Source organism: Oncorhynchus mykiss, chromosome 7, assembly GCF_057628025.1.
Source record: "Oncorhynchus mykiss isolate SJ-2025 chromosome 7, ASM5762802v1, whole genome shotgun sequence".
Taxonomy (NCBI): Eukaryota; Metazoa; Chordata; class Actinopteri; order Salmoniformes; family Salmonidae; genus Oncorhynchus; species Oncorhynchus mykiss.
The window spans coordinates 65,617,508-65,644,832 of record NC_143028.1 but is presented as its reverse complement, the minus strand read 5'-3'; the positions used below and the strand labels follow the sequence as shown (position 1 = coordinate 65,644,832).

General features: G+C 42.9%; 1 protein-coding gene across 4 annotated transcripts; it reads right to left on the bottom strand.

Annotated features, from left to right (window-relative positions):
• Nucleotides 1–1,516: 1,516 nt before the first annotated feature.
• Nucleotides 1,517–27,325, bottom strand: LOC110528405 (F-box only protein 42). 4 transcript variants are annotated; one of them, XM_090241757.1, is made up of 11 exons: nucleotides 26,967–27,119; nucleotides 26,002–26,283; nucleotides 13,585–13,701; nucleotides 12,371–12,454; nucleotides 11,099–11,233; nucleotides 9,151–9,304; nucleotides 5,950–6,060; nucleotides 5,345–5,441; nucleotides 3,633–3,689; nucleotides 3,396–3,512; nucleotides 1,517–3,265 (listed from the first exon to the last, which is right to left on the bottom strand). In XM_090241757.1, exons 1-11 carry the CDS (start codon nucleotides 27,022–27,024, stop codon nucleotides 2,225–2,227), a joined length of 2,253 nt encoding a protein of 750 aa, XP_090097883.1. In that variant the 5' UTR covers nucleotides 27,025–27,119; the 3' UTR covers nucleotides 1,517–2,224. The 4 variants fall into 4 exon arrangements, with proteins under 4 accessions (XP_090097883.1, XP_090097884.1, XP_021466123.2 ...); XM_090241758.1 differs by having other exon boundaries at nucleotides 26,002–26,306; nucleotides 26,967–27,099; XM_021610448.3 differs by lacking the exon at nucleotides 12,371–12,454 and having other exon boundaries at nucleotides 26,967–27,325.

Below are 27,325 nucleotides of genomic sequence, written 5' to 3'. Positions count from 1 at the left end.
AATGCTGCAATAGATGATTTAGCAGTCATTGTACTGTAATCAAGCTGTCTCTTTTAGAACATAGCTTTTGTTTCAAAATTACTCTTTTAATGCCAAAGTGTTAGTTTTTCGTGTTTCCCATACCCATTCATTTGATTCGGCTATAACCGCAGGGGCCACTAGAGGCCTAGACCTTAGCTAGTGCAGTATCAATAGTGTACCATCAGAACATCCCATCCTTTGTTTTGGGCCTGAATATCAGGAAATTGACCCAGGAGTCGTTCCTGTCAGTCGTGTTGTGACGACCGCCCTGAATTTGTCTGAACAGTCTCAGTGCTTCTCCTTAGGATAGGGCGCTTCCCCTTTAATTCCCTGTTAAATAGCCAGCATCAGCTGCTCAAGAGTGGGTTTGTGACAGTGGCGCGAGAGTGGAAATGTTCTACCCTCAGTTTGGAAGTTCATTAAGAGACAGTTTATTTTGTTTGTAGTAAAAAAAAAAAAGTGTGTACAGTAGCCGTGTCGCAGGATCTACTTATGTCTATTGTTTGACTACTAATCTACGTCGGTCTCCGCTGTTTCTTCGTGGCCTTTCCGAGCCGGAGATCTGTTGGCGAATTGGATTGTCTGACTGACCACAACTTTTTGCATGTGGTATTCAATTTGTTTTGGTGTGATGTATACCGTGATGATTTAAGGTGTAGTGAAGACTACAGAGATGTGACACTCTTTATAGTTGTGTGGTAGAGTTGATCGCAATCTGATTGTATTAATGAGACCGGGTTTACCCATCACTTTATGAAAGGACAATTGCAATACTGAGGTCACGTGTGGTCACTCTACTCCGTTACCGGGCTAGACTCTTAGGCCAGAAGTACAGGACGTTTCTTGAGGAACCAGACCTCAGTTATGTGATGGTTTATTTTGGTAATGCAAAAATAACCCAGTTTAAGTTATTTCCAATGTTGTAAAGGTTTATGAAAAGTGTATGTCCATACCGACTTTTACAAGAGTCCTTTGTATTGGTGTAGACTTGACGGATCAGATGGGACTCATTCCCTCCCAAACAAAAAAGGAGAAATCAATATTTTCTCTGGTAGGTAGAACCTACCTGGCACCCCTACAAACAACCTCAAGTCATAAGGTTTATTTTATTTGTAACCTTTATTTTGTAAGATGTTTGCCAAATATGTGATGGCCCAGAATCAAAATACTTTCAGGACACAAATCAGCTTAGCCGCTCCACTGAAGGTTGATTAATGTGTCTGAGAAGAACTACACCTCTAGTGCCAAGATAAAAATCAAGATCATTTTATGAGCACTGTGTGCTAGGCTATTTGTGATAACTCTCACCACTATTTTCAACACAGGTGATGTCATCACAATCAGATCATTGGTGTATAGATTGTGAAAAGAGCAGGAGTGCAATCATGTACAAAAGCTGTGAGGTGGTTTTCATTCTTACAATAAATGCAGGATTTAGACCTGGAACCTCAGTTAACTAGTCCAGTCAGGAATGAATCAACAATAAAACACAACCTGACAGTTAAGACACGGAGGCCTTTATTGTTTTCTTATGCTTACACAGTACACTGCAGCAACCTCCCGAGCCCCCCCCTAAACAACAATCAACATGCATTTACACCACACACACACCAACATCCATGCTATTACACACACTCACACAGTTTCCAATGTAAACAATGCAGGCTGAAAGAGTGATTTAAAAAAAGCAAGGTAGTCTGTTGTCCACTGTTGCGCCCTCGTAAACAAGCGCAAGGCTCGGTCCATTTTATTTTCTTTCAGTAAGTTCAAAGCGGGGCGACCAAAGAGGAAAAGAAACTGTCTACATCTTTTGGGATGAACTGCTGTCCACTCAGGCCATTTGACCAACCTTCGTCAAACACACACACACACACACACACAGAGCAGGTGTTGGGAGGTCAGGATGCCCATTCATCCAACAGTCACCATTATAGCAACAACATCCTCAAGTGTCTTATTAAATGTACTGTCTGAAATGTTATTTTCTTTTAAGTTATGTGATAGGAAGATGGGGGTAGAGGGAGAAGTTAGTGTGAGAGGGGAGAGGAACGTCAAGAATTAGTGTGACACATTCTATTCCCACAATCCTCAGCGGTAGAGGAAAAAGGCCTTGTTTGACTTCCCTTGTATGGGTTAGGATGGCTTGATCGTCCGTTACCTAGCAAACACTTTGGCGTCACTCACAAACCCATCCATCGCTGCATTACCTCTTAGCGCGCACAAAGTACAAGGCGTTGGTTTTAGGGTAGTACTTCACGTTCTGCTTCTTGTCCATCAAGCCCCCGAATATGATGAGCTCGCCCCTACCCTGGACCACTGTGTGAAGGCTGGTCTCGGGGGGGCCTGTGACGGCACCGGGGGTGCCGTTCCCGTAAACCCTCCAGGAGACGAGACCGGCTGCTTTGGCTCGGGACACGTCCAGGACATACATCTGCATGGGCTTGCAATTGAGCGACTGGTACAGGGGCTTGCCCACGTTCAGGCTCTGGGGCGGGTGGTGGCCAAGCCGCCGTGCGATAGGCGGGATGGAGTGTCCGTCAGACCCGGCAGCAGCAGCCTGTGGCGGGCTGGAAGAGGGGGATGTTCCTGCTGAAGCCACTCCTCCCCCACTTCCTCCTGAAGCAGCTCCTTGGGACAAGGGGTTTGAGGAGGATGAAGAGGACAGGTTTTTGACAGCTTCCAGGCCTCGTCTCAGGGCTGCGGGGGACACGGCCCCCGGGGGAGTGCGTGGGGAGCCATGGGCAGGTGGAGGCGTGTGCACGCCGTTAGTGCTGGGTACCTCAGAAAGGGGGTGGGTGGCTGAGGGGGGAGACTCCCAGCCGTAGTCCGAGGAGACAGGGGGGCGAGAGGGCGGGGAGGCATCCTGGGCAGGGCTGGTCCGGGGAGAGGGGGATGAACCGTTGAGTAGAGGATGGAGGGAGGCCAGAGGCGGGCTGTCAGGCCCCTGGGAGGGGGATGGCTGTTGAGAGGAGGAGCCGGGGCTACCCTCTCTGGCACCCCCTCTGGCCGAGGGACGTGGTCTCAGTGTCCCCCAGCGGCCGTTCACACAGGGGGCCTCCTCAACTGCCCCCAGGACGACCCCGGCGGCGCCGCTCCTTAAAGGGGACTGGGAGCGCAGCGAGGGGGGCTCTGGGCCCAGGGGGCCAGGAGAGGCACTGATGGGGGAGGGCCGAGAGTTCAGGCTGGGGCTGAGTGGCGCACGGCCAGACGGAGCCTGGGAGAACACCACTACACACTGTCCAACCTGGAGAGAGTGTGGGATGGACGACAGAAAACAATGAAGGAAGTTCAGAGGAAAGTAAACTTACAAAACAATATCCCAACAGTGTTTAGTGCAGTGAGGCAGGGGATAGATGACAGAGAGCCACACATACCCTGCAAGCAGGGTGGCACCACAGTTCTGGGGCTCCATGGTCGTCGTTCTCCACCCTCAGCTGCTGCCATGTCCAGGGTGGGGCACCCATGTGCAGGAGCCAGGCATCTTTCAGCAGCTAGCAGGGACATGAGAGAGAAGGGAGGTGGAGAGTCACAAACAGCAAAACAAGAGGGCAGAGCTTTTTATGCATAGACAATAATAATGCTGCCTTTCATTAGAGAACATAGGCTCTCACTGCATTAGGGCCTCCACAGCCTCCCAGAATAAGAAGAGTCTTGTTGTCAATCACAATCTGTGAGCGAGGAGAAAATACATTTAGAACATGTAGATAACCATCTATACGAGCCACAAAAAGGTCACTTGTATTCCCTGTAAAAACACAGACAGATACCTTTCAAAAGTTTGGGGTCAATTAGAAATGTCCCTGTTTAAAAAAAAAAAAAGAGCACATTTTGTCCATTGAAATAACATCAAATTGATCAAAAATACAGTGCAGACATCGTTCATGTTGTAAATGACCATTTTAGCCGGAAACGGCTGATTTTTAATGGAATATCTACGTTGGCGTACAAAGGCCCATTATCAGCAACCATCACTCCTGTGTTCCAATGGCACGTTGTGTTAGCTAATCCAAATGTATAATTTTAAAAGGCTAATTGATCATTAGAAAACCATTTTGCATTGATGTTAGCACAGCTGAAACTGTTTTTCTGATTAAATAAGCAATAAAAGTGGCCTTCTTTAAACTAGTTGAGTATCTGGAGCATCAGCATATCTGGGTTCGATTACAGGCTCAAAATGACCAGAAACAAATAACTTTCTTCTGAAACTCGTCAGTCTATACTTGTTCTGAGAAATGAAGGCTATTCCATGCGAGAAATTGCCAAGAAACTGAAGATCTCGTACAACGCTGTGTACTACTTCCTTCACAGAAAACACCAGTTTCAACATCAACAGTGAAGAGCCGACTCTGGGATACTGGCCTTCTAGGCAGAATTCCTCTGTCCAGTGTCTGTTCTTTTGCCCATTTTAAACGTTTATTTTTATTGGCCAGTCTGAGATATGGCTTTTTCTTTGCAACTCTGCCCAGAAGGCCAGCATCCCAGAGTCGCCTCTTCACAGTTGACATTGAGACTGGTGTTTTGCGGGTACTATTTAATGAAGCTGCCAGTTTAGGGCTTGTGAGACACCTGTTTCTCAAACTAGACACTAATGCACTTGTTCTCTTGCTCAGTTGTGCACCGGGGCCTCCCACTCTTTCTATTCTGGTTAGAGACAGTTTGCGCTGAGTAGTACACATCGTTGTACGAGATCTTCAGTTTCTTGGCAATTTCTCGCATGGAACAACCTTCATTTCTCAGAACAAGAATAGACTGATGAGTTTCAGAAGAAAGTTCTTTGTTTCTGGCCATTTTGAGCCTGTAATCGAACCCACAAATGCTGATGCTCCAGATACTCAACTAGTCTGAAGGCCAGTTTTATAGCTTCTTTAATCAGAACTACAGTTTTCAGCTGTGTTAACAATTGCAAAAGGGTTTTCTAATAATCAATTAGCCTTTTAAAATGATAAACTTGGATTAGCTAACACAACGTGCCATTGGAACACAGGAGTGATGGTTGCTGATAATGGGCCTCTGTAGATATTCCATAAAAATACAAATAAACTGCAACTTCCAGCTACAATAGTAATTTACAACATTAACATCGTCTACACTGTATTTCGGATCAATTTGATATTATAAAGAACACAAATGTGCTTTTCTTTCAAAAACAAGGACATTTATAACTGACCCCAAATGTTTGAATGGTAGTGTATTTACTAAATAATCTGAAATACTACATGATGGGGATATGGAGGGTGTGTGGTGGAAATGCAGGAATTGAGATATGTAGAGGGTGATGGAGGTATTGAGGGGAGAAGGTGTGAAGGAAAAACATCATCCTGACCTGAGACTGGCCTCCTCGTGGGTGTGGGGACGGCCCCGAGATGGTGGGCTTGGACCAGGACCACTGCTCCAGATCCAGAACCCACACCTCGTTACTCCTGATTTGGGACCAGTGGAGAGAGCAGGGGGACACGGTGAGCCAAAAGCACACACACCTTGACAGATTCACAGACAACTATCAACATTGAAAAAAACAGTTTAATGACATGATTTCCCTTTACTTTCAAGACATTCACATTACAACCTTTGAACATTGTCTCGCTACACCACAACTGTATTTATTTTAAGTGTTTTAACTGATGTGTCAGGTTGTTCCATTGTAATTGGGGCGGCAGGGTAGCCTAGTGGTTAGAGCATTGGACTAGTAACTGGAAGGTTGCAAGTTCAAACCCCCGAGCTGACAAGGTACAAATCTGTCGTTCTGCCCCTGAACAGGCAGTTAACCCACTGTTCCTAGGCCGTCATTGAAAATAAGAATTTGTTCTTAACTGACTTGCCTAGTTAAATAAAGGTAAAATTAAAAAAATAAAATGTCTGGTTTGGCACAGCATAGTAAAAATGTGCAGAAAACTCAAAAGGTAAAAGCTCGTCAAAGTAATGACATACATTTGGCGGGCCCCTAGCGACCCTCCAAACACCACCATGACGCTCCCTATGACGGAGGAGGAGTGACCGGCCATGGGTAGGGGTCCTTGGGTTGTCACGATGCAGTTCCACCTGAGGGCACATGGAGAAGTTTACGGGCTTAGCTAGATGAGGGTAAAAGACACTGATGGCTAGGTAAGGCTATAAGTATAATTAAGTGAGAAGCAGGCATTGGTCTGAAGAAAAAGGAAATTCAATGTTATTCCACCCATGCTCTGCCAAGATTTTCCAGCACACAACTTTGAGCTACTACAGTAGCTATGTTTGTCTATTGTACATGCAGGTTGCTTAGGATTCAAACCTTCACAAACAGCCTAATTCAGCCTCCATAATAATGTGATTTGTACTGAATACAAGTTAAAGCAGGGGCGGCACTAATCTAATCACACTAAACACTAATTGGGGTGGCAGCGTAGCGTTGAACTAGTAACTGAAAGGTTGCAAGTTCAAATCCCCGAGCTGACAAGGTACAAATCTGTCGTTCTGCCCCTGAACAGGCAGTTAACCCACTGTTCCTAGGCCGTCATTGAAAATAAGAATTTGTTCTTAACTGACTTACCTAGTTATACAAAAAATCCCATTCCACTACTTCTTCAAGCTGTTTTTATTATCAAGCTTATTTGAGTGGGCGGTTTTGTCTTGTAGTAGTGGTGCCTGTCTGTATTTCCTAAAACCTTTATTTTAGCAATACATTTTTTTTTGGTCGGTAGGTGCCCAACATAAGTGTGATGGACACAGTCACTACTTTATAGAGTTCTACAGAGCCTGTCTGATTTCTGGATTTCTGTAACCGGTAGCTGTGTAATATTGACATAAATTCAGAAACACCAAAAGTCTGTCATTGGCAGTGCTATTGTAACATTTAAATGTGTCATCTGCCAAAAGGTCTGGGCCTTAATGGTACAGGTTGTGTGCTTGCATAACTTCAAGGGTTACTAGTTTAAACCCTGGTCTGCTGGCTGTTGCCAGCTGAAATCTGTTTTGAACTATCAAAAGTATGTGTAGAATTTACCATGGATAGTCAAAAGTAATTGTCTGTTGTTTTCAGAAGGTTAATAGCTCAATTGATTGTAACAGTAAAATATGACTAAATTTCCATTGAAAACAATGTATACTGTTGGGTTCTGAGAAAATGAAATGTTACTTATTCATGTCACTGATGGAGGGCTAAGGTAGAGGGTCTCCACAGTAGTTAACAGGAGAATTTTATTTTATTTTTTTTTATTTTACCTTTATTTAACCAGGCAAGTCAGTTAAGAACAAATTCTTATTTTCAATGACGGCCTGGGAACAGTGGGTTAACTGCCTGTTCAGGGGCAGAACGACAGATTTGTACCTTGTCAGCTCGGGGGTTTGAACTCGCAACCTTCCGGTTACTAGTCCAACACTCTAACCACTAGGCTACCCTGCCGCCCCAAGAAGAAGGAGCGTACTGGTACACCAGCGAAACTGGTGAATTCTTCTGACGCTAGCAAGTATGCATTTGCACACTATAATGCACAAGCGAAGAGCTGTTGAAATGTGCATAGGGGATTTAACATAGCTAGCTACATATGGCTAGCTAGTGTCGTGTCTTTGGCTATGCCGGATTAAGTGATATGACATGCTATTCTATAAAATAATTTCTCCGTCATTAAGATTACCTGATTGAGCTATTCATGTAAATGTAATTAACTAGAGTTGGGCACCAATAAATAATATTTATAGAGCTGTTATCTTCTGTTATCTTCTTAAAACCTCTCTGGGATATGTGGGACGCTAGCGTCCCACCTGGCCAAAAGCCAGAGAAAATGCAGAGCGCCAAATTCAAATAAATTACTATAAAAATCAAACTTTCATGAAATCACATGTAAGATACCAAATTAAAGCTACACGTGTTGTGAATCCAGCCAACATGTCAGATTTCAAAAAGGCTTTTCGGCGAAGGCAAACAATGCTATTATCTGAGGATAGCACCTCCGTAAACAAAGAGAGAGAAGCATATTTCAACCCTGCAGGCACGACACAAAACGCAGAAATAAAAATATAAATCATGCCTTAACTTTGACGAGCTTCTTCTGTTGGCACTCCAATATGTCCCATTAAACATCACAAATGGTCCTTTTGTTCGATTAATTCCGTCGATATATATCCAAAATGTTCATTTATTTGGAGAGTTTGATCCAGAAAAACACTGGTTCCAACTTGGGCAACGTGACTATATAATATCTCAAAAGTTACCTGTAACCTTTGCCAAAACATTTCAAACTACTTTTGTAATACAACTTTAGGTATTTTTAAAAGTAAATAATTGATCAAATTGAAGACTGGATGATCTGTGTTCAATACAGGAAGAAAACAAACTGACGCTACCTTTCTGGTCACGTGCCTCTATCTAACAGTACACTTGAAGTAACCCTCGTTTTGAACAGGGCTACTTCTTCATTACACAAAGGAAAAACTTCAACCAATTTCTAAAGACTGGTGACATCCAGTGGAAGCGGTAGGAACTGCAAGGAAGGTCCCTTAGAAATCTGGATTTCCAATGAAACACCATTGAAAAGAGTGACCTCAAAAAAAAAAAAAATTCTGAATGGTTTGTCCTCGGGGTTTCACCTGCTACATAAGTTCTGTTATACTCATAGACATGATTCAAACAGTTTTAGAAACTTCAGAGTGCTTTCTATCCAAATCCAGACGTGAAAATACTGCCCCGTCACCAAGAAGTTTTAAGTCCAATGTTCACTTTCAGGACAATATAGTCTCGTTTTAATTTGACATCTAGAATTTGAGCTAGGTGGGTACAGAAAAGAACTCTAAAACTCAATAGCTAACAACCCTGTTAAAAATCTGGTAACAGCCGGACGACTCATGACGGAGTGTGTCATACCTCCAAGTTGATTTGCGAATTTTCATTGACATTGGTGTCATTGGCTTAGATATGATGGTATGGAGATTTGCACATAATGTTGAGCTTAAACCAATGCCATACTATTGTGGGGCTTTGGGTTTTCAGTCTCTACACAGAAATAATTGTCATGAGTAATAGCACTCTGACTATCAGCCTGTATGAGAGTGAACAGTAGTCAACATGTGATGTTGACACATACTGTATGGCTAAAGGAGTTAATTCATTCACAGGGTCTAGGCCTATCTCCAAACCTTCTGGTCTCTTCCTCTTACCAGTTTTTGGAGGGGGAGTATGTGTGGATCTCGTCAAAGAACCTCTCAGGCTGATGTAGTGGGTATGGGCTAGGTCGAGTCCATCCACCAAACAGCACCAGCAGATTGTTGTACATCACCAGGGTAGCACCCGCTTTAGGAGACGGATAGGAGCCTGTGTGGGCAAAAGGAGTAAGAATAAGCCTTCATACAGAGCATTCAGACAGTATTCAGACCCCTTGACTTTTTCCACATTTTGTTACGTTTCAGCCTTATTCTAAAATGTATTTAGTTGTTTTTCCCCCCTCATCTACACACAATAGCCCATAATGACAAAGCAAAAACAGGTTTTTCGAAATTTTTGCAAATGTATTCTAAATGAAAAGTATTCAGACTCTAAACTCAGTACTTTGTTGAAGCACCTTTGGCAGCGATTACAGTCTCCAGTCTTCTTAGGTATGACGCTACAAGCTAGACAGACCTGTATTTGGGGAGATTATCCCATTCTTCTTTGCCGATCCTCTCAAGCTCTGTCAGGTTGGATGGGGAGCATCGCTGCACAGCTATTTTCAGGTCTCTCTAGAGATGTTAGATTGGTTTAAAGTCCGGGCTTTGGCTCGGCTACTCAAGGACATTCAGACACTTGTCCCAAAGCCACTTCTGCGTTGTCTTGGCTGTGTGCAGTTGGAAAGTGAAACGTCGCTCTGGAGCAGGGTTTCATCAAGGATCTCTGTACTTTGCTCCGTTCACCTTTCCCTCGAGCCCGACTAGTTTCCCAGTCCATGCCGCTGAAAACATCCCCACAGCATGATGCTGCCACCATCATGCTTCAATGTAGGGATGGTGCCAGGTTTCCTCCAGATGTGACACTTGGCATTCAGGCCAAATAGTTCAATCTTGGATTCATCAGACCAGAGAATCTGGTTTCACATGGGCTGAGAGTCCTTTTGGCAAAATCCAAGCGGGCTGTCATGTGTCTTTTACTGAGGAGTGGCTTCCGTCTGGCCACTCTACCATAAAGGCCTGGTTGGTGGAGTGCTGCAGAAAAGTTTGTCCTTCTGGAAGGTTCTCCCATCTCCACAGAGGAACTCTGGAGCTCTGTCAAGAGTGACAAATCGGGTGGTTCTTGGCCACTGTGTTCTTGGGGACCTTCAATGCTGCAGAAATGTTTTGGTACCCTTCCCCAGATCTGTGCCTCGGCACAATCCTGTCTCGGCGCTCTACGGACAATTCCTTCGACTTCATGCCTTGGTTTTTGCTCTGACATGTACTGTCAACTGTGGGACCTAAAATAGACATGTCCAATCAATTGAATTTACCACAGGTGGACAATCAAGTTGTAGAAACATCTCAAGGATGATTAATGGAAACTGGATACAGCTCATAGCAAAGGGTCTGAATATTTATGTAAAGGTATCTGTTTTTACATATTATAAATTTGCAAACATATCTAAAAACCTGTTTTGGCTTTGTCACTATAGGGTAGTGTGTAGATCGATGAGGATTTTTTATTTATTTCATCCATTTTAGAACAAGGTTGTAATGGAACAAAATGTGGAAAAGGGGGTCTGAATAATTTCCAAATGCACTGTACATACTTCTATGTCATGCATACAAAAGGTTGAAAGTCGATTTAAACATGACAAATTACATCTGCAAGCAGAGTTAAAAAAATTACTAAAACAAAAAAAAAATTTTTTTTTTTACCGCCATGTGTAAAGCACACGAACCATCAAGGAACGTTATTTTCACTTTCCTTGTTACAAGTAGGCAGTATCCACCCTATGTAACTTAAAGGTTGCAAGTTCGAATCCCCGAGCTGACAAGGTACAAATCTGTCGTTCTGCTCCTGAACAGGCAGTTAACCCACTGTTCCTAGGCCGTCATTGAAAATAAGAATTTGTTCTTAACTGACTTGCCTGGTTAAATAAAGGTTAAAAAAAGAAAAGAAAAAGGGCTGATTTCTTACCCGAGGCTAAAGGGCGGATCCACTCCTTGCTGTTGAGGTCAAGTCTCCACAGGTCATTGAAGGCAGCGTTGCAGCTACTTTGAGTACAGCCCCCAAACACATACATGGACTGGTTGGAGTCGTAGTAGCATGCACCTGCAACACACACATACTTGGTTTGAGTCATAACCAGGTCTATTTAACTGGCGTCCGTGGGCCAGATCCTGCCTGTTTATCAATTTAGAATAGCCTTTTGATCAATTATGAACGTTCATTTAAAAATCCAGTGTTTAGGGCCAAAAGGAGCGTTCGTTCAATATTCTCCAATGGGAGAATCTGTATTCTTGTAGTCCCACCCCTTAATTGCTGTCAATCAATATCACCCAACATACCAGTTACAGCCAATTAGAGCTGCAAACAGGGGTACAAGGGTCTGTCCGCCTGTCGGCTCTTTCACCGCAGAGGAGATCACTACACTGCCCAATACACCAAAGCATGCTTTGTACTTAACTCAGCTGTGAGTGAAAAAGACCATGGACTCAGTTTTGGCGATCATGAATGTTATCCGATCAACATCTAGACTGCAACATTGCTTGCTTCGTAGTCTGCTGAGCATCCTGATCCACTTTTACATAATGACGTTTGGTGGCTAAGAAAGGGTAATAATACTCTCAAGAGAACAGCCTGTGAGATTAGGGAGGACATAGTTGCTTTTCTCCAACACAACAAAGCTAACACATAACTAACGAAAATGCTTGATGAGTTCGTATCAGATGTTTTTCAGTGATCTTCAATCAACTGAATGGACTTAATTTAAGACTACAGGGGAGGGATAAAACAGTTATTGACATGATTGAAAAACAGACATATTTTCAAAATACATTTTCTCCTCTGAATTGAGCCCAAACAAAAGGCTCTATTTCGCTACACCGCGCAACTATATTCAGTCACCATCAGTTAGAGCTGGGCAATATGGCCTGAAAATCATCTGGATTTTTTCAAGCTTATGGTTGATTCACGATATACATCGATTTCTTAAATGTTTTCTCTAAATAATCTTTGATGTACAAATAAAGGTCAAATACAATGCATTTCAAACAGTCAGCAATAATCAAATTAATTCCATGCATGTGAAATTAGGCTAAATACACAGAGTGTACAAAACATGTGCCATTCAGCAGGTGAATGGACAAGACAAAAGATTGAAGTGTGCCTTTGAACAGGTATGGTAGTGCAACACTGCTGGGTTTTCACGCTCAACAGTTTCCGTGTGTATCAATAATGTGCCACCACCTAAAGGACATCCAGCCAACTTGACATCCCTGTGGAACGCTTTCGACACCTTGTAGAGTCCATGCCCCGACAAATTGAGGCTGTCTGAGGGGAAAAGGAAGGTGTTCTTAATGTGTTGTGCACTCAGTGTATAAGCCCCACTAATTAAATTATTTTATCAAAATAGTTTAAGCTGCTTTTTTTTCCAATAATCACTGATCTGGCTTTCAAGTATGTCTATGAAAATGCCCTTTTTGATACAAATGTAAAAAGAAAAACGAATAATGCACATTCACTAATAATGACTAACTTCTTGTAGCAGACATTATAGAAAATGAACACAAGGTCTCAAAACAATCTCACGTGCTAGTGAGTAGCCAGCTAATCTTTATATTTCAAGTTTAGCCAACTAGGATCTATTTCCTAGCTAACAAGGTTGAACAGTTGAATTGTTATGAACACACCCTTCTGTCTCCAACTGTTTGAACAGCAGGCTAGCCTGTCCACTTTGTTCAGATGTTGAAATCAAGTGTAAGCCTATCTTATTTCTCAGAATGAGAACGAGTTGCCAATTCCTTATATAAAATAGTGTTCTATGCTTATTGCACACACAACCAAATCTCTCCCCCACGTTCTCTACTGATGTTGGGGAGAGAGACTTCTCCACAAAAGCTAGTCAACAGATATCCCATGCATAAAAGGTTTCTATGTGTAAAAAAATAAAAAAAATAACAAAATGATAAAGAAATAGAAAATAAAACAGAATATGATACTAGTCAACTGAGATGCCATGCACAAAGGTTTCCTATGTGTAAATAAAAACTAAAAGATGAAGCTATGTATGTAATTAAACAATTTGATGCACTGAATTAGGCTAATCTTAAAGCACTTAAAATGAACTTTTAGCAACATTACATTTAAAGAGCTTCATAAGATTAGAATTGTGTTTGTGCATGGTTTTTTTATACCGGTTTTAGGAAAGAGTAATCCCATGTAGAAAATATCTGGCCCCCATAAATAACCTTTTCCAAATCCAACCCCTGCAACAAGATGGGGCTATTCAACAGACTTACACCTTCAATGCCCTATCCCTAATACTTCCAATTTAAATTGTGTATGGCATTACTTTTTTAAAGATAATACTTAGGACTACACAGCCTGGAGTTGATTATCCAGCTTATACCATGGCCAATCAACTCAATTCAACAAAGGGGTGGTATATGTTGTATACTGACTGTGTGAGAAGCGTTGCGTGATGGGTGTTCCAGGATATGGGTATGTACGACTCTCCCACTGAATATTGCCCTCCTGGACGGCCCGCAGAAAACCATGGTAACACTGATATGCAACACCTGGGGGGAGAAAGAGATTGGAGATGAGGTGAGTGACTATTATGGTTTTATGTGAGTCACAGCCACAATAAAAGCAACATAATAAGTAACACGTCATTATCTTAACTGTTTTTGAAATAACAAGTCACTTATTGTCATGGTTGACTCAGTGTCCGATCTGAAAATGGAATAAACGTTACTTGACCCATTGTGAAAAAGAAACCACTTCAGTCAAACAGCTGAGTGGTAGTTTGGGTTTCCACTTGGGGGTCTCAAAATGCAGCATAATGGCATGTTGTTGCCTTTTTGGTAATGCTGAGCGATTAGTGCTTTATGAGGTCGGTTCGGTTTCAGTTCAATTATTACAAAATAATCACGTTTTCGATTTCACTATGTATTTACTTTACATTAAATTAAATTATTAAATAAGCCAAAAATTGTAAACATTCAATTGCCAAAACATTGAAAATATTATATTGTATCCGTCAGGTCCACATTGGGTAGATATGAATTGAAAAAAATGAAATTACTATGAAATAATAAAATATTTAAGTTGTGTATATTATTTGATGACTCTAATATATTTATTTGATGACTAATATTTTAAATTCCTTAAAGTCATTATCTCATCTCTGCTCAGGCAGTAGCAGCCAGCCAGCCAGCCAGACAACGTTATCTCTGCTCAGGCAGTAGCAGCCAGCCAGACAGACAACGTTATCTCTGCTCAGGCAGTAGCAGCCAGCCAACGTTATCTCTGCTCAGGCAGTAGCAGCCAGCCAGCCAGACAACGTTATCTCTGCTCAGGCAGTAGCAGCCAGCCAGACAACGTTATCTCTGCTCAGGCAGTAGCAGCCAGCCAGCCAGACGTTATCTCTGTGTGTTCTCCATACTGTACTGTCATTAGTCATCATATTTAACTAGCTTAGCCTGCCTAAGTATGCTGCAGAGCTGTCTTGACAATCATTTGACTAGTTCTCCAAAGTAGATAAGACATACTTTCACGAACTGTCTCTATCCCTCTATCACCGTTGTGGTGTACATTCCTCTCTCATGCAGTCTATGTGGTCTGTGTGTAGAGAGCCTTCAGAAAGTGTTCACACCTGTTTACTTTCTCCACTTTGTTACAGCCGGAATTTAAAATTGATTAAATTGAGTTTTTTTTGTTACTGGCCTTCACACACAAACACAATACTCCATAATGTCAGTGGAATTCTTTTGGTTGATTTTTTAAAAACAAATTAATCAAAAATGAAAAGCTGAAATGTCTTGAGTCAATAAGTATTAAACCCCTTTGTTACGGCAAGCCTAAATACGTTCAGGCGTAAACATTTGCTTAACAAGTCACATAAATTTCATGGACTCACTCTGTTTGCAAAAATAGTGTTTAACATGATTTTTGAATGACCCCAAACACAGATTCAACCACCAGGGAGGTTTCCCAATGCCTCGCAAAGAAGGACACCTACAGTATTGGTAGATGGGTAAAAAAAACGACATTTAACATGCCTTTGAGCATGGTGAAGTTATTAATTACATTTTGGATGGTGTATCAATACACCCAGCCAGTACAAAGATATAGGTGTCTTTCCTAACTCAGTTGCTGGAGAGGAAGGAAACCCCTCAGGAATTTCACCCTAAGGCCAATGGTGACTTTAAAACAGTTACAGTGCAATGGCTGTGATTGGAAAAAACTGAGGACTGATCAACAACATTGTAGTTACTCCACAATACTAACCTAGTTGAGCGTGAGAAGGAAGCCTGTACAGAATACAAAATATGCCAAAACATGCATCCTGTTTGCAGGTAGCCTAGTGGTTAGAGTGTTGGGCCAGTAACCGAAAGGTTGCTGGATCGAATCCCCGAGCTGACAAGGGAAAAATCTGGTGTTCTGCCCCTGAACAAGTTCCCCGGTAGGCCATTATTGTAAATAAGAATTTGTTCTTAACCGAATTAACCAAATAAATAAATGTTAAATTAAAAAGTAATACTGCAAAAAGTGTGGCAAAGCAATACACGTGTTGTCCTAAACACAAAATGTTATGTTTGGGGCTAATCCAATACAACACAATACTGAGTAACACTCTCCATATTTTCAAGCATAGTGGTGGCTCAGAATTAAGGGCGTCCCGGGTACAATAAAAATATGTCTGGGATCGTTCAAAACAGACAGTTGTGGGACGATGGACCAGAAAAATAAATGCACAAAACAGTGGTTCATTACTAAAAAAAATTTAAACACAACTGGGGCCAAGTGATTAGAGCATTGGACTTGTAACTGAAAGGTTGCAAGATCTAATCCCTGAGCTGACAAGTTAAAAATCTGTTGTTCTGCCCCTAAACAAGGCAGTTAACCCACTGTTCCTAGGCTGTCCCGCCATTGAAAATAATATTTTCTTCTTAACTGACTTGCCTCAAGGTAAAAGGTAAAATAAAATTAATAAAAACAAAGACGAGGCTGATGAAACAGATCACAACATTTAGCTTAAGAGTTGATAAACTATGAATAATTCACATTACAAGCGCAGCAATGGGTTTACTCGTCTCGGCCATAAGCGTGAATTTTCAAAAATGCTAGTACGGGAGAACACCATTCTCAAACACGCACCTGATGCTAGAGGTTTTTATAATGCGACATATGATTATAGAGCATAATAGTAGAAACTTAGAATATCTGAAGATGCAACAATATGATTGTGCCTTACTGACTTTGGACAGTAGAAGAAATGCTGGTTAATGGCATATCTAGAAATATTTGCTTTTTTTTTTTTTAACCCCTTTTCTCCCCAATTTTATGATATCCAAATTGGTAGTTACAGTCTTGTCCCATTGCTGCAACTCCCATACGGACTCGGGAGATGTATAATATTAGAATATCATTCCAATGTTGGGCAAATAGACCTATTAAAATGCACATTTGACTCTCTCCCAGCCTGTCTGCGGCCCAGCGGCCCGGAACTGAGGTTTCGTGTGCCAGGAGTTGCTGCGGCATTTGCATCGTCTATAGGCTAGCTACTATAGTATTCTACAGAATATGGTTATATCTCCCTGAGCTGAACCAAATGCACACTGTAAAATGTGCAAAGTATTTCTGCCTCGTGTGCAACACTGCCCGGCTGGGGTCTAAGTGTGCACACGTGAAGAGCGGAGTTACATATTCATTTTTAGAAGCGTTGCGCACAGGCATAAAAGTCTGTTTAACTTGAAACGGAAGTCTACTGAAGACTTTGTCCTTGTGTTCCTTGGCTATTTACACTGTTTTGTTCAAAAGCTAGGTTGTTTTTCAATATTTGAGTTTGAACTGCTGAGGAAGAGAAGCAACGTGGATACTTGTCAGGCTCCCAATGTACAGGCACAAACATGACTCGAGTCGCATTACCATGGTAACCTCCTGCCCTTAAAGAGGCAGGTGAACATTTTTGTCTCATCTGATATTTTGGTTAAAAGTTTCAGGTCACAAAATATTTACTTAAACAATACCACATTACTCCTTACTAGTAATACATTTTTTGTTTTAGAGACATTACAAAGCACGCTCATCTGTTTTGTTAGTGCAATTTTTGCCCAAAAATTATTTGGTCTGGTTTGAAATCTACCTGCCACAGTGGCTGATGTACCAGAAAGTAAATTTTAGGCCCTGGCCGTGAGCAAGTGGTAGTGCTCAAAAAGGTAAAGACGACCATTTTTCAGTACCTGAAGAGGGAGGGTGAAGCAGAGAAAGTGAAGGCTGGGGAACACACGTTCTTTATTGTTTATATTGTTGTGTCATGTGGTTTCATGGGACAGCTGATGGTGGAATGTAATGTCTCTAACTTAAGTGTATTCAGTAACCAGTTCCCAATAACATTGTTCTCTTAGATATATTATTGTATACATTTGTTTAGCATGTTCAATTAATAAATTATAATTATTAATAATGTAATGATGCGTCTGTTTTCATGAACTCAGAAATACACAAATGACCTTAAAAGCACTGTAAATGACCTTGACCCATGGTCGCATATCAAAAAATAAAATAAATATTTCCATTTTGGGACAGTTCAAGTTCAGTTTGGATTAGTTGAAATTGCACTTCGGAACGGTGATGAAAAAAGTTAGTCGCAAGCCCTGGTTATGGGTATGCTTGTAATCGTTAAGAACTGGGGAGTTTTTCAGGATAAAAAATAAAAATGGAGCTAAGCACATGCAAAATCCTAGAGGAAAACCTGATTCAGCCTGCTTTCTGGAGACAGAAGAAATGCACACCAGGTTAGGTTTTATTTTTATTTTTTTATTTCACCTTTATTTAACCAGGTAGGCTAGTTGAGAACAAGTTCTCATTTGCAACTGCGACCTGGCCAAGATAAAGCATAGCAGTGTGAGCAGACAACACAGAGTTACACATGGAGTAAACAATTAACAAGTCAATAACACAGTAGAAAACAAAGGGGGAGTCTATATACAATGTGTGCAAAAGGCATGAGGAGGTAGGCGAATAATTACAATTTTGCAGATTAACACTGGAGTGATAAATGATCAGATGGTCATGTACAGGTAGAGATATTGGTGTGCAAAAGAGCAGAAAAGTAAATAAATAAAAACAGTATGGGGATGAGGTAGGTGAAAATGGGTGGGCTATTTACCAATAGACTATGTACAGCTGCAGCGATCGGTTAGCTGCTCAGATAGCTGATGTTTGAAGTTGGTGAGGGAGATAAAAGTCTCCAACTTCAGCGATTTTTGCAATTCGTTCCAGTCACAGGCAGCAGAGTACTGGAACGAAAGGCGGCCAAATGAGGTGTTGGCTTTAGGGATGATCAGTGAGATACACCTGCTGGAGCGCGTGCTACGGATGGGTGTTGCCATCGTGACCAGTGAGCTGAGATAAGGCGGAGCTTTACTTAGCATGGACTTGTAGATGGCCAAGAGCCAGTGGGTCTGGCGACGAATTTGTAGCGAGGGCCAGCCGACTAGAGCATACAAGTCGCAGTGGTGGGTGGTATAAGGTGCTTTAGTGACAAAACGGATGGCACTGTGATAGACTGCATCCAGTTTGCTGAGTAGAGTGTTGGAAGCCATTTTGTAGATGACATCGCCGAAGTCGAGGATCGGTAGGATAGTCAGTTTTACTAGGGTAAGTTTGGCGGCGTGAGTGAATGAGGCTTTGTTGCGGAATAGAAAGCCGACTCTTGATTTGATTTTCGATTGGAGATGTTTGATATGAGTCTGGAAGGAGAGTTTGCAGTCTAGCCAGACACCTAGGGTACTTATAGATGTCCACATATTCTAGGTCGGAACCATCCAGGGTGGTGATGCTAGTCGGGCGTGCGGGTGCAGGCAGCGAACGGTTGAAAAGCATGCATTTGGTTTTACTAGCGTTTAAGAGAAGTTGGAGGCCACGGAAGGAGTGTTGTATGGCATTGAAGCTCGTTTGGAGGTTAGATAGCACAGTGTCCAAGGAAGAGCCAGAAGTATACAGAATGGTGTCGTCTGCGTAGATGTGGATCAGGGAATCGCCCGCAGCAAGAGCAACATCATTGATATATACAGAGAAAAGAGTCGGCCCGAGAATTGAACCCTGTGGCACCCCATAGAGACTGCCAGAGGACCGGACAACATGCCCTCTGATTTGACACACTGAACTCTGTCTACAAAGTAGTTGGTGAACCAGGCAAGGAAGTCATTAAAAAAAACGAGGCTACGGAGTCTGCCGATAAGAATATGGTGATTGACAGAGTCGAAAGCCTTAACCAGGTCGATGAAGACGGCTGCACAGTACTGCCTTTTATCGATGGCGGTTATGATATCATTTAGTACCTTGAGCGTGGCTGAGGTGCACCCGTGACCGGCTCGGAAACCAGATTGCACAGCGGAGAAGGTACAGTGGGATTCGAGATGGACAGTGATCTGTTTGTTGACTTGGCTTTTGAAGACCTTAGATAGGCAGGGCAGGATGGATATAGGTCTGTAACAGTTTGGGTCTAGAGTGTCTCCCCTTTGAAGAGGGGGATGACAGCGGCAGCTTTCCAATCCTTGGGGATCTCAGACGATATGAAAGAGAGGTTGAACAGGCTGGTAATAGGGGTTGCGACAATGGCGGCGGATAGTTTCAGAAATAGAGGGTCCAGATTGTCAAGCCCAGCTGATTTGTACGGGTCCAGGTTTTGCAGCTCTTTCAGAACATCTGCTATCTGGATTTGGGTAAAGGAGAAGCTGGGGAGGCTTGGGCAAGTAGCTGCGGGGGGGCGGAGCTGTTGGCCGAGGTTGGAGTAGCAAGGAGGAAGGCATGGCCAGCTGTTGAGAAAAGCTTGTTGAAGTTTTCGATTATCATGGATTTATCGGGGGTGACCGTGTTACCTAGCCTCAGTGCAGTGGGCAGCTGGGAGGTGGTGCTCTTCTTCTCCATGGACTTTACAGTGTCCCAGAACTTTTTGGAGTTTGAGCTACAGGATGCAAATTTCTGCTTGAAAAAGCTGGCCTTTGCTTTCCTGGCTGACTGCGTGTATTGGTTCCTGACTTCCCTGAACAGTTGCATATCGCGGGGACTATTTAATGCTATTGCAGTCCGATCTCTTTCAAAGACAATGTCTCTTTTTTTCTCTCAACGCCACTATTGGTCTGACAATTTTTGTACCCGCTTTTCTTGAATTTCCTTTGCATCTTAGCCAGGTTTCAGTTAAAATCTGATTTCAGCTTTCAGAAAGACAATAACCTAAGACAAGGCCAAATCTACACAGGAGTTGCTTACCAAGAAGATGGTGAGTGGCCGAGTTACAGCTTTGACATAAATCTGCTTGAAAATCTATGGCAAGACCTTAAAATCGTTGTCTAGCAATGATCAACAACCAATTTGACAGAGCTTAGAGAATTTAAAAAAATAACAACAGGCAAATCATGCACAATCCAGGTGTGAAAAACTCTTAGATTTACCCAAAAGACTCATAGCTGTAATCACCTCCAAATGTGATTAGAACATGTATTGACTCAAGGGGTTGAATACTAATTCTAATGAAGATAGTATTCATTTTTACAAATATAATTTTTCTTCCATTTTGAAAGAGTATTTTCTGTAGATCGTTGACAAAATAAATGACAATCAATTTTAATCCCACTTTGTAACAACAAAATATCTAACCTAATGTAGCAGGCATAAAAGTGTATCCATCTCTGTCTGAGCCAGAAAAAACAAGCGCAATGGATTATGGTCATTGTATTTCACCACGTTTGTGCTGAACTAGGTTGAATATTTGCTTAATGAAAACTACAACTCCTTTCAGTCCAGCATCCCACATACAATGAACAAAAATATAAAACGCAATATGTAAAGTGATCATGATCATTACACTGGTGCACCTTGTGCTGGGGACAAAAAGGCCACTAAAATGTGCAGTTGTCACACAACACAATGCCACAGATGTCTGACATTTTGGGAGAGTGTGCAATTGGCATGTTAACTGCAGGAATGTCCACCAGAGCTGTTAACAGAACATTTTATGTTAATTTCTCTACCATAAACTGCTTCCAACGTCGCTTTAGAGAACAGTACATCCAACCAACCACACAACCACAGACCACATGTATACATGTGGGCGAACGGTTTGCTAATGTCAACGTTGTGAACAAAGTGCCCCATGGTGCCGGTGGGGTTGTGGTATGGGCAGGTGTAACTGATGTGAAATGGCTAGCTAGCTAGCGGGGTGCGCGCTAATAGCGTTTCAATCGGTGACATCACTCGCTCTGAGACCTTGAAGTAGTTGTTCCACGTGCTCTGCAAGGGCCTGGGCTTTTGTGTTGCGTTGGGTAACGATGCTTCGTGTGAGGCAGTTGTAGATGTGTGCAGAGGGCCCCTGGTTCGAGCCCAGGTAGGGGCGAGGAGAAGGACAGAAGCTATACTGTTACACAGGCATAAGATACGGACAATGAACACAATTGCATTTTGTCGATGGCAATAAGAATGCACAGAGATACCGTGAAGAGATCCTGAGGCCCATTGTTGTGCCATTCATCCGCCGCCATCACCTTATGTTTCAGCGTGATAATGCACAGCCCCATGTTCCAAGGATCTGTACACAATTCCTGGAAGCTGAAAATGTCCCAGTTCTCCCATGGCCTGCATGTCACCCATTGAGCATGTTTGGGATGCTCTAGATCGATGGAAACAGCAGCATGTTCCCATTCCTGCCAATATCCAGCAACTTCGCAACCATTGAAGAGGCGTGGGACATTCGAAAAGCCACAACAGCCTGATCAATTCTACGCAAAGGAGATGTGTCACGCTGCATGAGGCAAATGGTGGTCACACACCAGATAGAGACTGGTTTTCTGATCCACACCCCTACCTTTTCTTTTGTTAAGGTATCTGTGACCAATAGATGCATATCTGTATTCCAAGCCATGTGAAATCCATAGATTAGGGTCTAATGAATTTATTTCAATTGGCTAATTTCCTTATATGAACTGTATGTATGGAAGTTGCGTTAATATTTTTGTTAAGTATATTTATTTTTTTATCCCATTTTTATCCCCAATTTCATGATATCCAATTGGTAGTTAAGATCTTGCCTCAACGCTGAAACTCCCCAATGGGGTCGGGAGAGGCGAATGTTGAGACAAGCGTCCTCCGAAACATGACCCGCCAAGCCACACTGCTTCTTAACACACTGCTCGCTTAACCCAGATGCCAGCCATAACCAATTTATTGGAGTTAACAAAGTTTGACCAACAACCAAAGTCAGCTCATTGTGGCCCGAACAGCCACAATGAGTAGCTAGTGCGCAATGAGCCAAGGAAAGGCCCCCGGCCATACCCTCCACTAACCTGGACAGCGCTGGGGCAATTGTGCACAGCCCTATGGGGCTCCCGATCACTCACGGCTGTGGCACAGTCTGGTATTGAACCTCAGGGTGTAAAGGCGCATCAACACTGCAAAGCAGAGCCTTAGAACGCTGCGCCACTGCCACTCACTGCCACTGCCACACATAGTTCTCCACTTGATTCTCTCATAAATGATTTGATTTCTCTCTAGAGAAACAGCTCACTGGGCTCACAAATTATAATTTTTTATAAATGCAATTCAAGTATTTGAGTTGTATTTGAGAGTAACAATGGCGCCGGAGAAGGGTGACGTTTTTTACATGTCCCCAACCGATCATGTTTTTTTGTTTGTTTATAAAAAAATGTTTTTACTTATTTTGTACATAATGTTACCGCTACCATCTCTTATGTCCAAAAATAACTTCTAGACATCAGGACTGCGATTACTCACCACAGACTGGCAGAATATTTTTTTCCCTTTATTAACGAGTCTGACGAGCCCGATGCGAATGATATACTACTTTCTCAGGAACAGGCCCAGATCCCCGGGAAGAGGCGGAGAAAAAGGGGCAGGAGGGCAGGCTGCCTTCTGAGAATTCGTAGGCGATCGAATAAAACCCCCACTTCCTTCCATTCTGCTAGCAAATGTGCAATATTTAGAGAATAAATTGATGACCTATGCGGACGATTAAACTACCAACGGGACATTAAAAACTGTAATATCTTATGCTTCACGGAGTTGTGGCTGAATGACGACACTATCAACACACAGCTGGCTGGTTACACGTTGTACCGGCAGGATAGAACAGCGGTGTCTGGTAAGACAAGTGGCGGAAGACTATGTATTTTTATAAATAACAGCTATAGCTATTGCTCGCCTGAGGAAGAATATCTCATGATAAGCTGTAGACCACACTATCTACCTTGAGAGTTTATCTGTATTTTTCGTAGCTGTTTACATACATACCACCACAGTCAGAGGCTGGCACTAAGACAGCATTGAATGAGTTGTATTCCGCCATAAGCAAACAAGAAAACGCTCACCCAGAGGCGGCACTCCTAGCATCCGGGGACTTTAATGCAAGGAATCTTAAATCAGTTTTACCAAATTTCTATCAGCATGTTAAATGCGCAACCAGAGGGGGGGGTAAAATAAAAATAAAAAATAAAAAAACACTCTGGACCAACTTCACTCCACACACAGAGACGCATTCAAAGCTCTCCCTCTCCCTCCATTTGGCAAATCTGACCATAATTCTATCATCCTGATTCCTGCTTACAAGCGAAAATTAAAGCAGGAAGCACCAGTGACTAAATTAATAAAAAAAGTGGTCAGATGAAGCAGATGCTAAGCTACAGGACTGTTTTGCCAGTAAAGACTGGAATACGTTCCGGGATTCCTCCGATGGCATTGAGGAGTACACCACATCAGTCACTGGCTTCATCAATAAGTGTATCGTTGACGTCGTCCCCACAGTGACCGTACGTACATACCCCAACCAGAAGCCATGGATTACAGGCTACATACGCACTGAGCTAAAGGCTAGAGCTGCCATTTTCAAGGAGCGGGACTCTAACCCGAAAGTTATAAGAAATCCCGCTATGCCCCCCGACGAACCATCAATCAGGTAAAGCTTCAATACAGGACTAAGATCGAATCGTACTACACTGGCTCTGACGCTCGTCGGATGTGGCAGGGCTTGCAAACCATTACAGGCTACAAAAGGAGCCAGCCGAGAACTGCCCAGTGATACGAGTCTACCAGACGAGCTAAACTACTTCAATGCTCACTTTGAGGCAAATAACACTGAAACATGCATGAGAGCAACAGCTGTTCCGGAAGACTGTGTGATCATGCTCTCCACAGTCAATGTGAGTAAGACCTTTAAACAGGACAACATTCACAAGGCCGCGGGGCCAGACGGATTACCAGGACGTGTACTGCGAGCATGCGCTGACCAACTGGCAAGTGTTTTCACTGACATTTTCAACCTCTCCCTGTCCGAGTCTGTAATACCAACATGTTAGAAGCAGACCACCATAGTGCCTGTGCCCAAGAACACTAAGGTAACCTGCCTAAATGACTACAGACCCGTAGCACTCACGTCTGTAGCCAAGAAGTGCTTTGAAAGACTTGTCACCAACACCATTATCCCAGAAACCCTAGATCCAATCCAATTTGCATACCGCCCCAACAGATCCACAGATGATGCCATCTCTATTGCACTCCACACTGCCCTTTCCCACATGGACAAAAGGAACACCTATGTGAGAATGCTGTTCATTGACTACAGCTCAGCGTTCAACACCATAGTGCCCTCAAAGCTCATCAATAAGCTAAGGACCCTGGAGTAAACACCTCCCTCTGTAACTGGATCCCGGACTTCCTGAAGGGCCACCCCCAGGTGGTGAGGGTAGGTAACAACATATCTGCCACGCTGATCCTCAACACAGGGGCCCCTCAGGGGTGTGTGCTCAGTCCCCTCCTGTACTCCCTGTTCACTCAGGACTGTACTGTCAGGCACGACTCCAATACAATCATTAAGTTTGCTGATGACAACAGTGGTAGGCCTGGTCACCGACAACGACGAGATAGCCTATAGGGAGGAGGTCAGAGACCTGGCCATGGGGTGCCAGGACAACAACCTCTCCCTCAACGTGATCAAGACAAACAAGATGATTGTGGACTACAGGAAAAAGAGGACCGAGCACATCCCCATTTCTCATCGACGGGCTGCAGTGGTTCAGGATTAGACCTTCAAGTTCCTTGGTGTCCATTTCACCAACAAACTAACACGGTCCAAGCACACCAAGACAGTCGTGAAGAGGGCACGACAAAACCTATTCTCCCTCAGGAGACTGAAAAGATTTGGCATGGGTCTTCAGATCCTCAAAAGGTTCTACAGCTGCACCATCGAGAGCATCCTGACTGGTTTCATCACTGCCTGGTATGGCAACTGCTCGGCCTCCGACTGCAAGGCACTACAGAAGGTATGAGGTAGTGCAAACGGCCCAGTACATCACTGAACAAACTCCTGAACAGCTAATCAAATAGCTACCCAGACTATTTGCATTGCCCCCCTCCTCTGGAACACTGCTGCTACTCTCTGTTATTATCTATGCAGAGTCACTTTAATAACTCTACCTACATTCTACCTACATGTACATATTACCTCAACTAACCAGACCAGTGCCCCCACACATTGACTCTGTACCAGTACCCCCCTGTATATAGTCTCGCTATTGTTATTTTACTGCTGCTCTTTAATTACTTGTTACTTTTATGTCTTATTCTTATCCGGAATTTTTTAAATGGCATTGTTGGTTAGGGGCTTGTAAGCAAGAATTTCACTATAAGGTTGAATACCTGTTGTATTCGGCGCATGTGACTAATACAATTTGATTTGAACCAACGTTGTTGGTCAATTAGTTTAATAACCCAAACATTTTTATTTGGGTTATTTGCACAGCACTACTATTTGGGTTTAGAATGGTGGTGGAGGTTGTTATGTCATCAGTAGAGAGACATACCTTTAATGAGGCGATACCACTGTTTACACACCAGTGCAGCGGTCTTGTGCTCCTGGTATGGTGAGAGGAAGGACAGGATGTATTCTAGGACTTCCTCCGGCAGCTCCACCATTGTCCCCTCACCCTCATTGCAGCCTTCTACGTCCCCCTTTCCTCTGCTGGTCCCCAATTTCAGATCTTCCCCCTGTGCAATTCCAACAGGCCCTGATACATCTTCCTCTGTATCCATGGCAACAAAGTACCCATCATCACTGTCTGAAGAGCGGGACATTCTTTCTGTGCCTGGACATAGATGGGAGATGACACTAAAAAGGTGGGCCCAAAGACAAACAATAATAGTACCTTCCATCAATTCCATCACGTGACATGTGCTTCATGGTAGTTTTGGAAAATTACAACAAGGTGGGCATAGACATACTGTAGCTAATTTAGCTTGCTAGCTTTGGGACAGGGAGTATGTGTATTGGTTGGAACCAATACACAGACTCCCAATGGTGTGTCCTAAACTAAAGCTAACTAGCAACCTGCTTAATTAATGTAGCTAGCTAGCTGGATAACTAAGGAAAGTGGTTAGCTAATTGGCACAATAACGTTAGCTAGCTACTAGTAGCATTAACATCCACCGATGAACGCATCCCTTCTGGCCCGCCCTCACTAATTAGAATTTCCATCTATGGTAGGGCATCAAATTAGTTAACACTGTGTCAAATAATTTATATTTTGCTAACAATCCGTGGAAAACTGTAATGAAAAATGCCAGTGTATCTGTGGAATATAACGTTAGAGATGGCTTGCTAGCTAGTGGGTATAGCTAAAGTAGCTAGCTAACGCGTTAAGTTAGCCAGCTAGGATGCAGTAAGAAACTACTAACGTTAGTGGTTTGTTTGGTTTCTGCTCTATTTCTGTCAGGTTTTCAGGGGCCATATTTCCCTTCCAATCATAACCCCAACAGCTTTGATATTCACCGTAATTCTGCACGTATTCTTTAGTGGGTTTTCTATCTTGTGAATTATCTCTTCTCATTCCCTTTATCAGCTTCTGCAGTAAATCGCCATACTCCAAGCATTCGCCATCTTCATCAGTGGCAGCATCATCTGCAACGCGGGAGCGCGCACGTAAATCGTCATGGTCAAGAACTCGAGAAAGGAAGTGGATTGGTAATAATCGGTATTGCTAGGTCTATTGGACTAAAATACTTTACCATGACAAACAAACACAACATATTGAATCAAATTACTATCAAATCAAGAAATGACCCACATTTTATATTATTGCATTGATACCAATTTGATCATCTACATCACCCTCTCTTTTGTACACTGCT

Excerpts from the sequence above, each read along its gene's own strand:
- LOC110528405 (XM_090241757.1), bottom strand. The coding sequence starts at position 27,024 with ATGAGAAGAGATAATTCACAAGATAGAAAACCCACTAAAGAATACGTG. Across the intron at positions 12,455-13,584 it reads CACGCAACGCTTCTCACACA|ACAGCCTCAATTTGTCGGGG; the intron begins GTCAGTATACAA and ends TTTTCCCCTCAG. Across the intron at positions 3,513-3,632 it reads GCTGTGGAGGCCCTAATGCA|CTGCTGAAAGATGCCTGGCT; the intron begins GTGAGAGCCTAT and ends TGTCCCTGCTAG.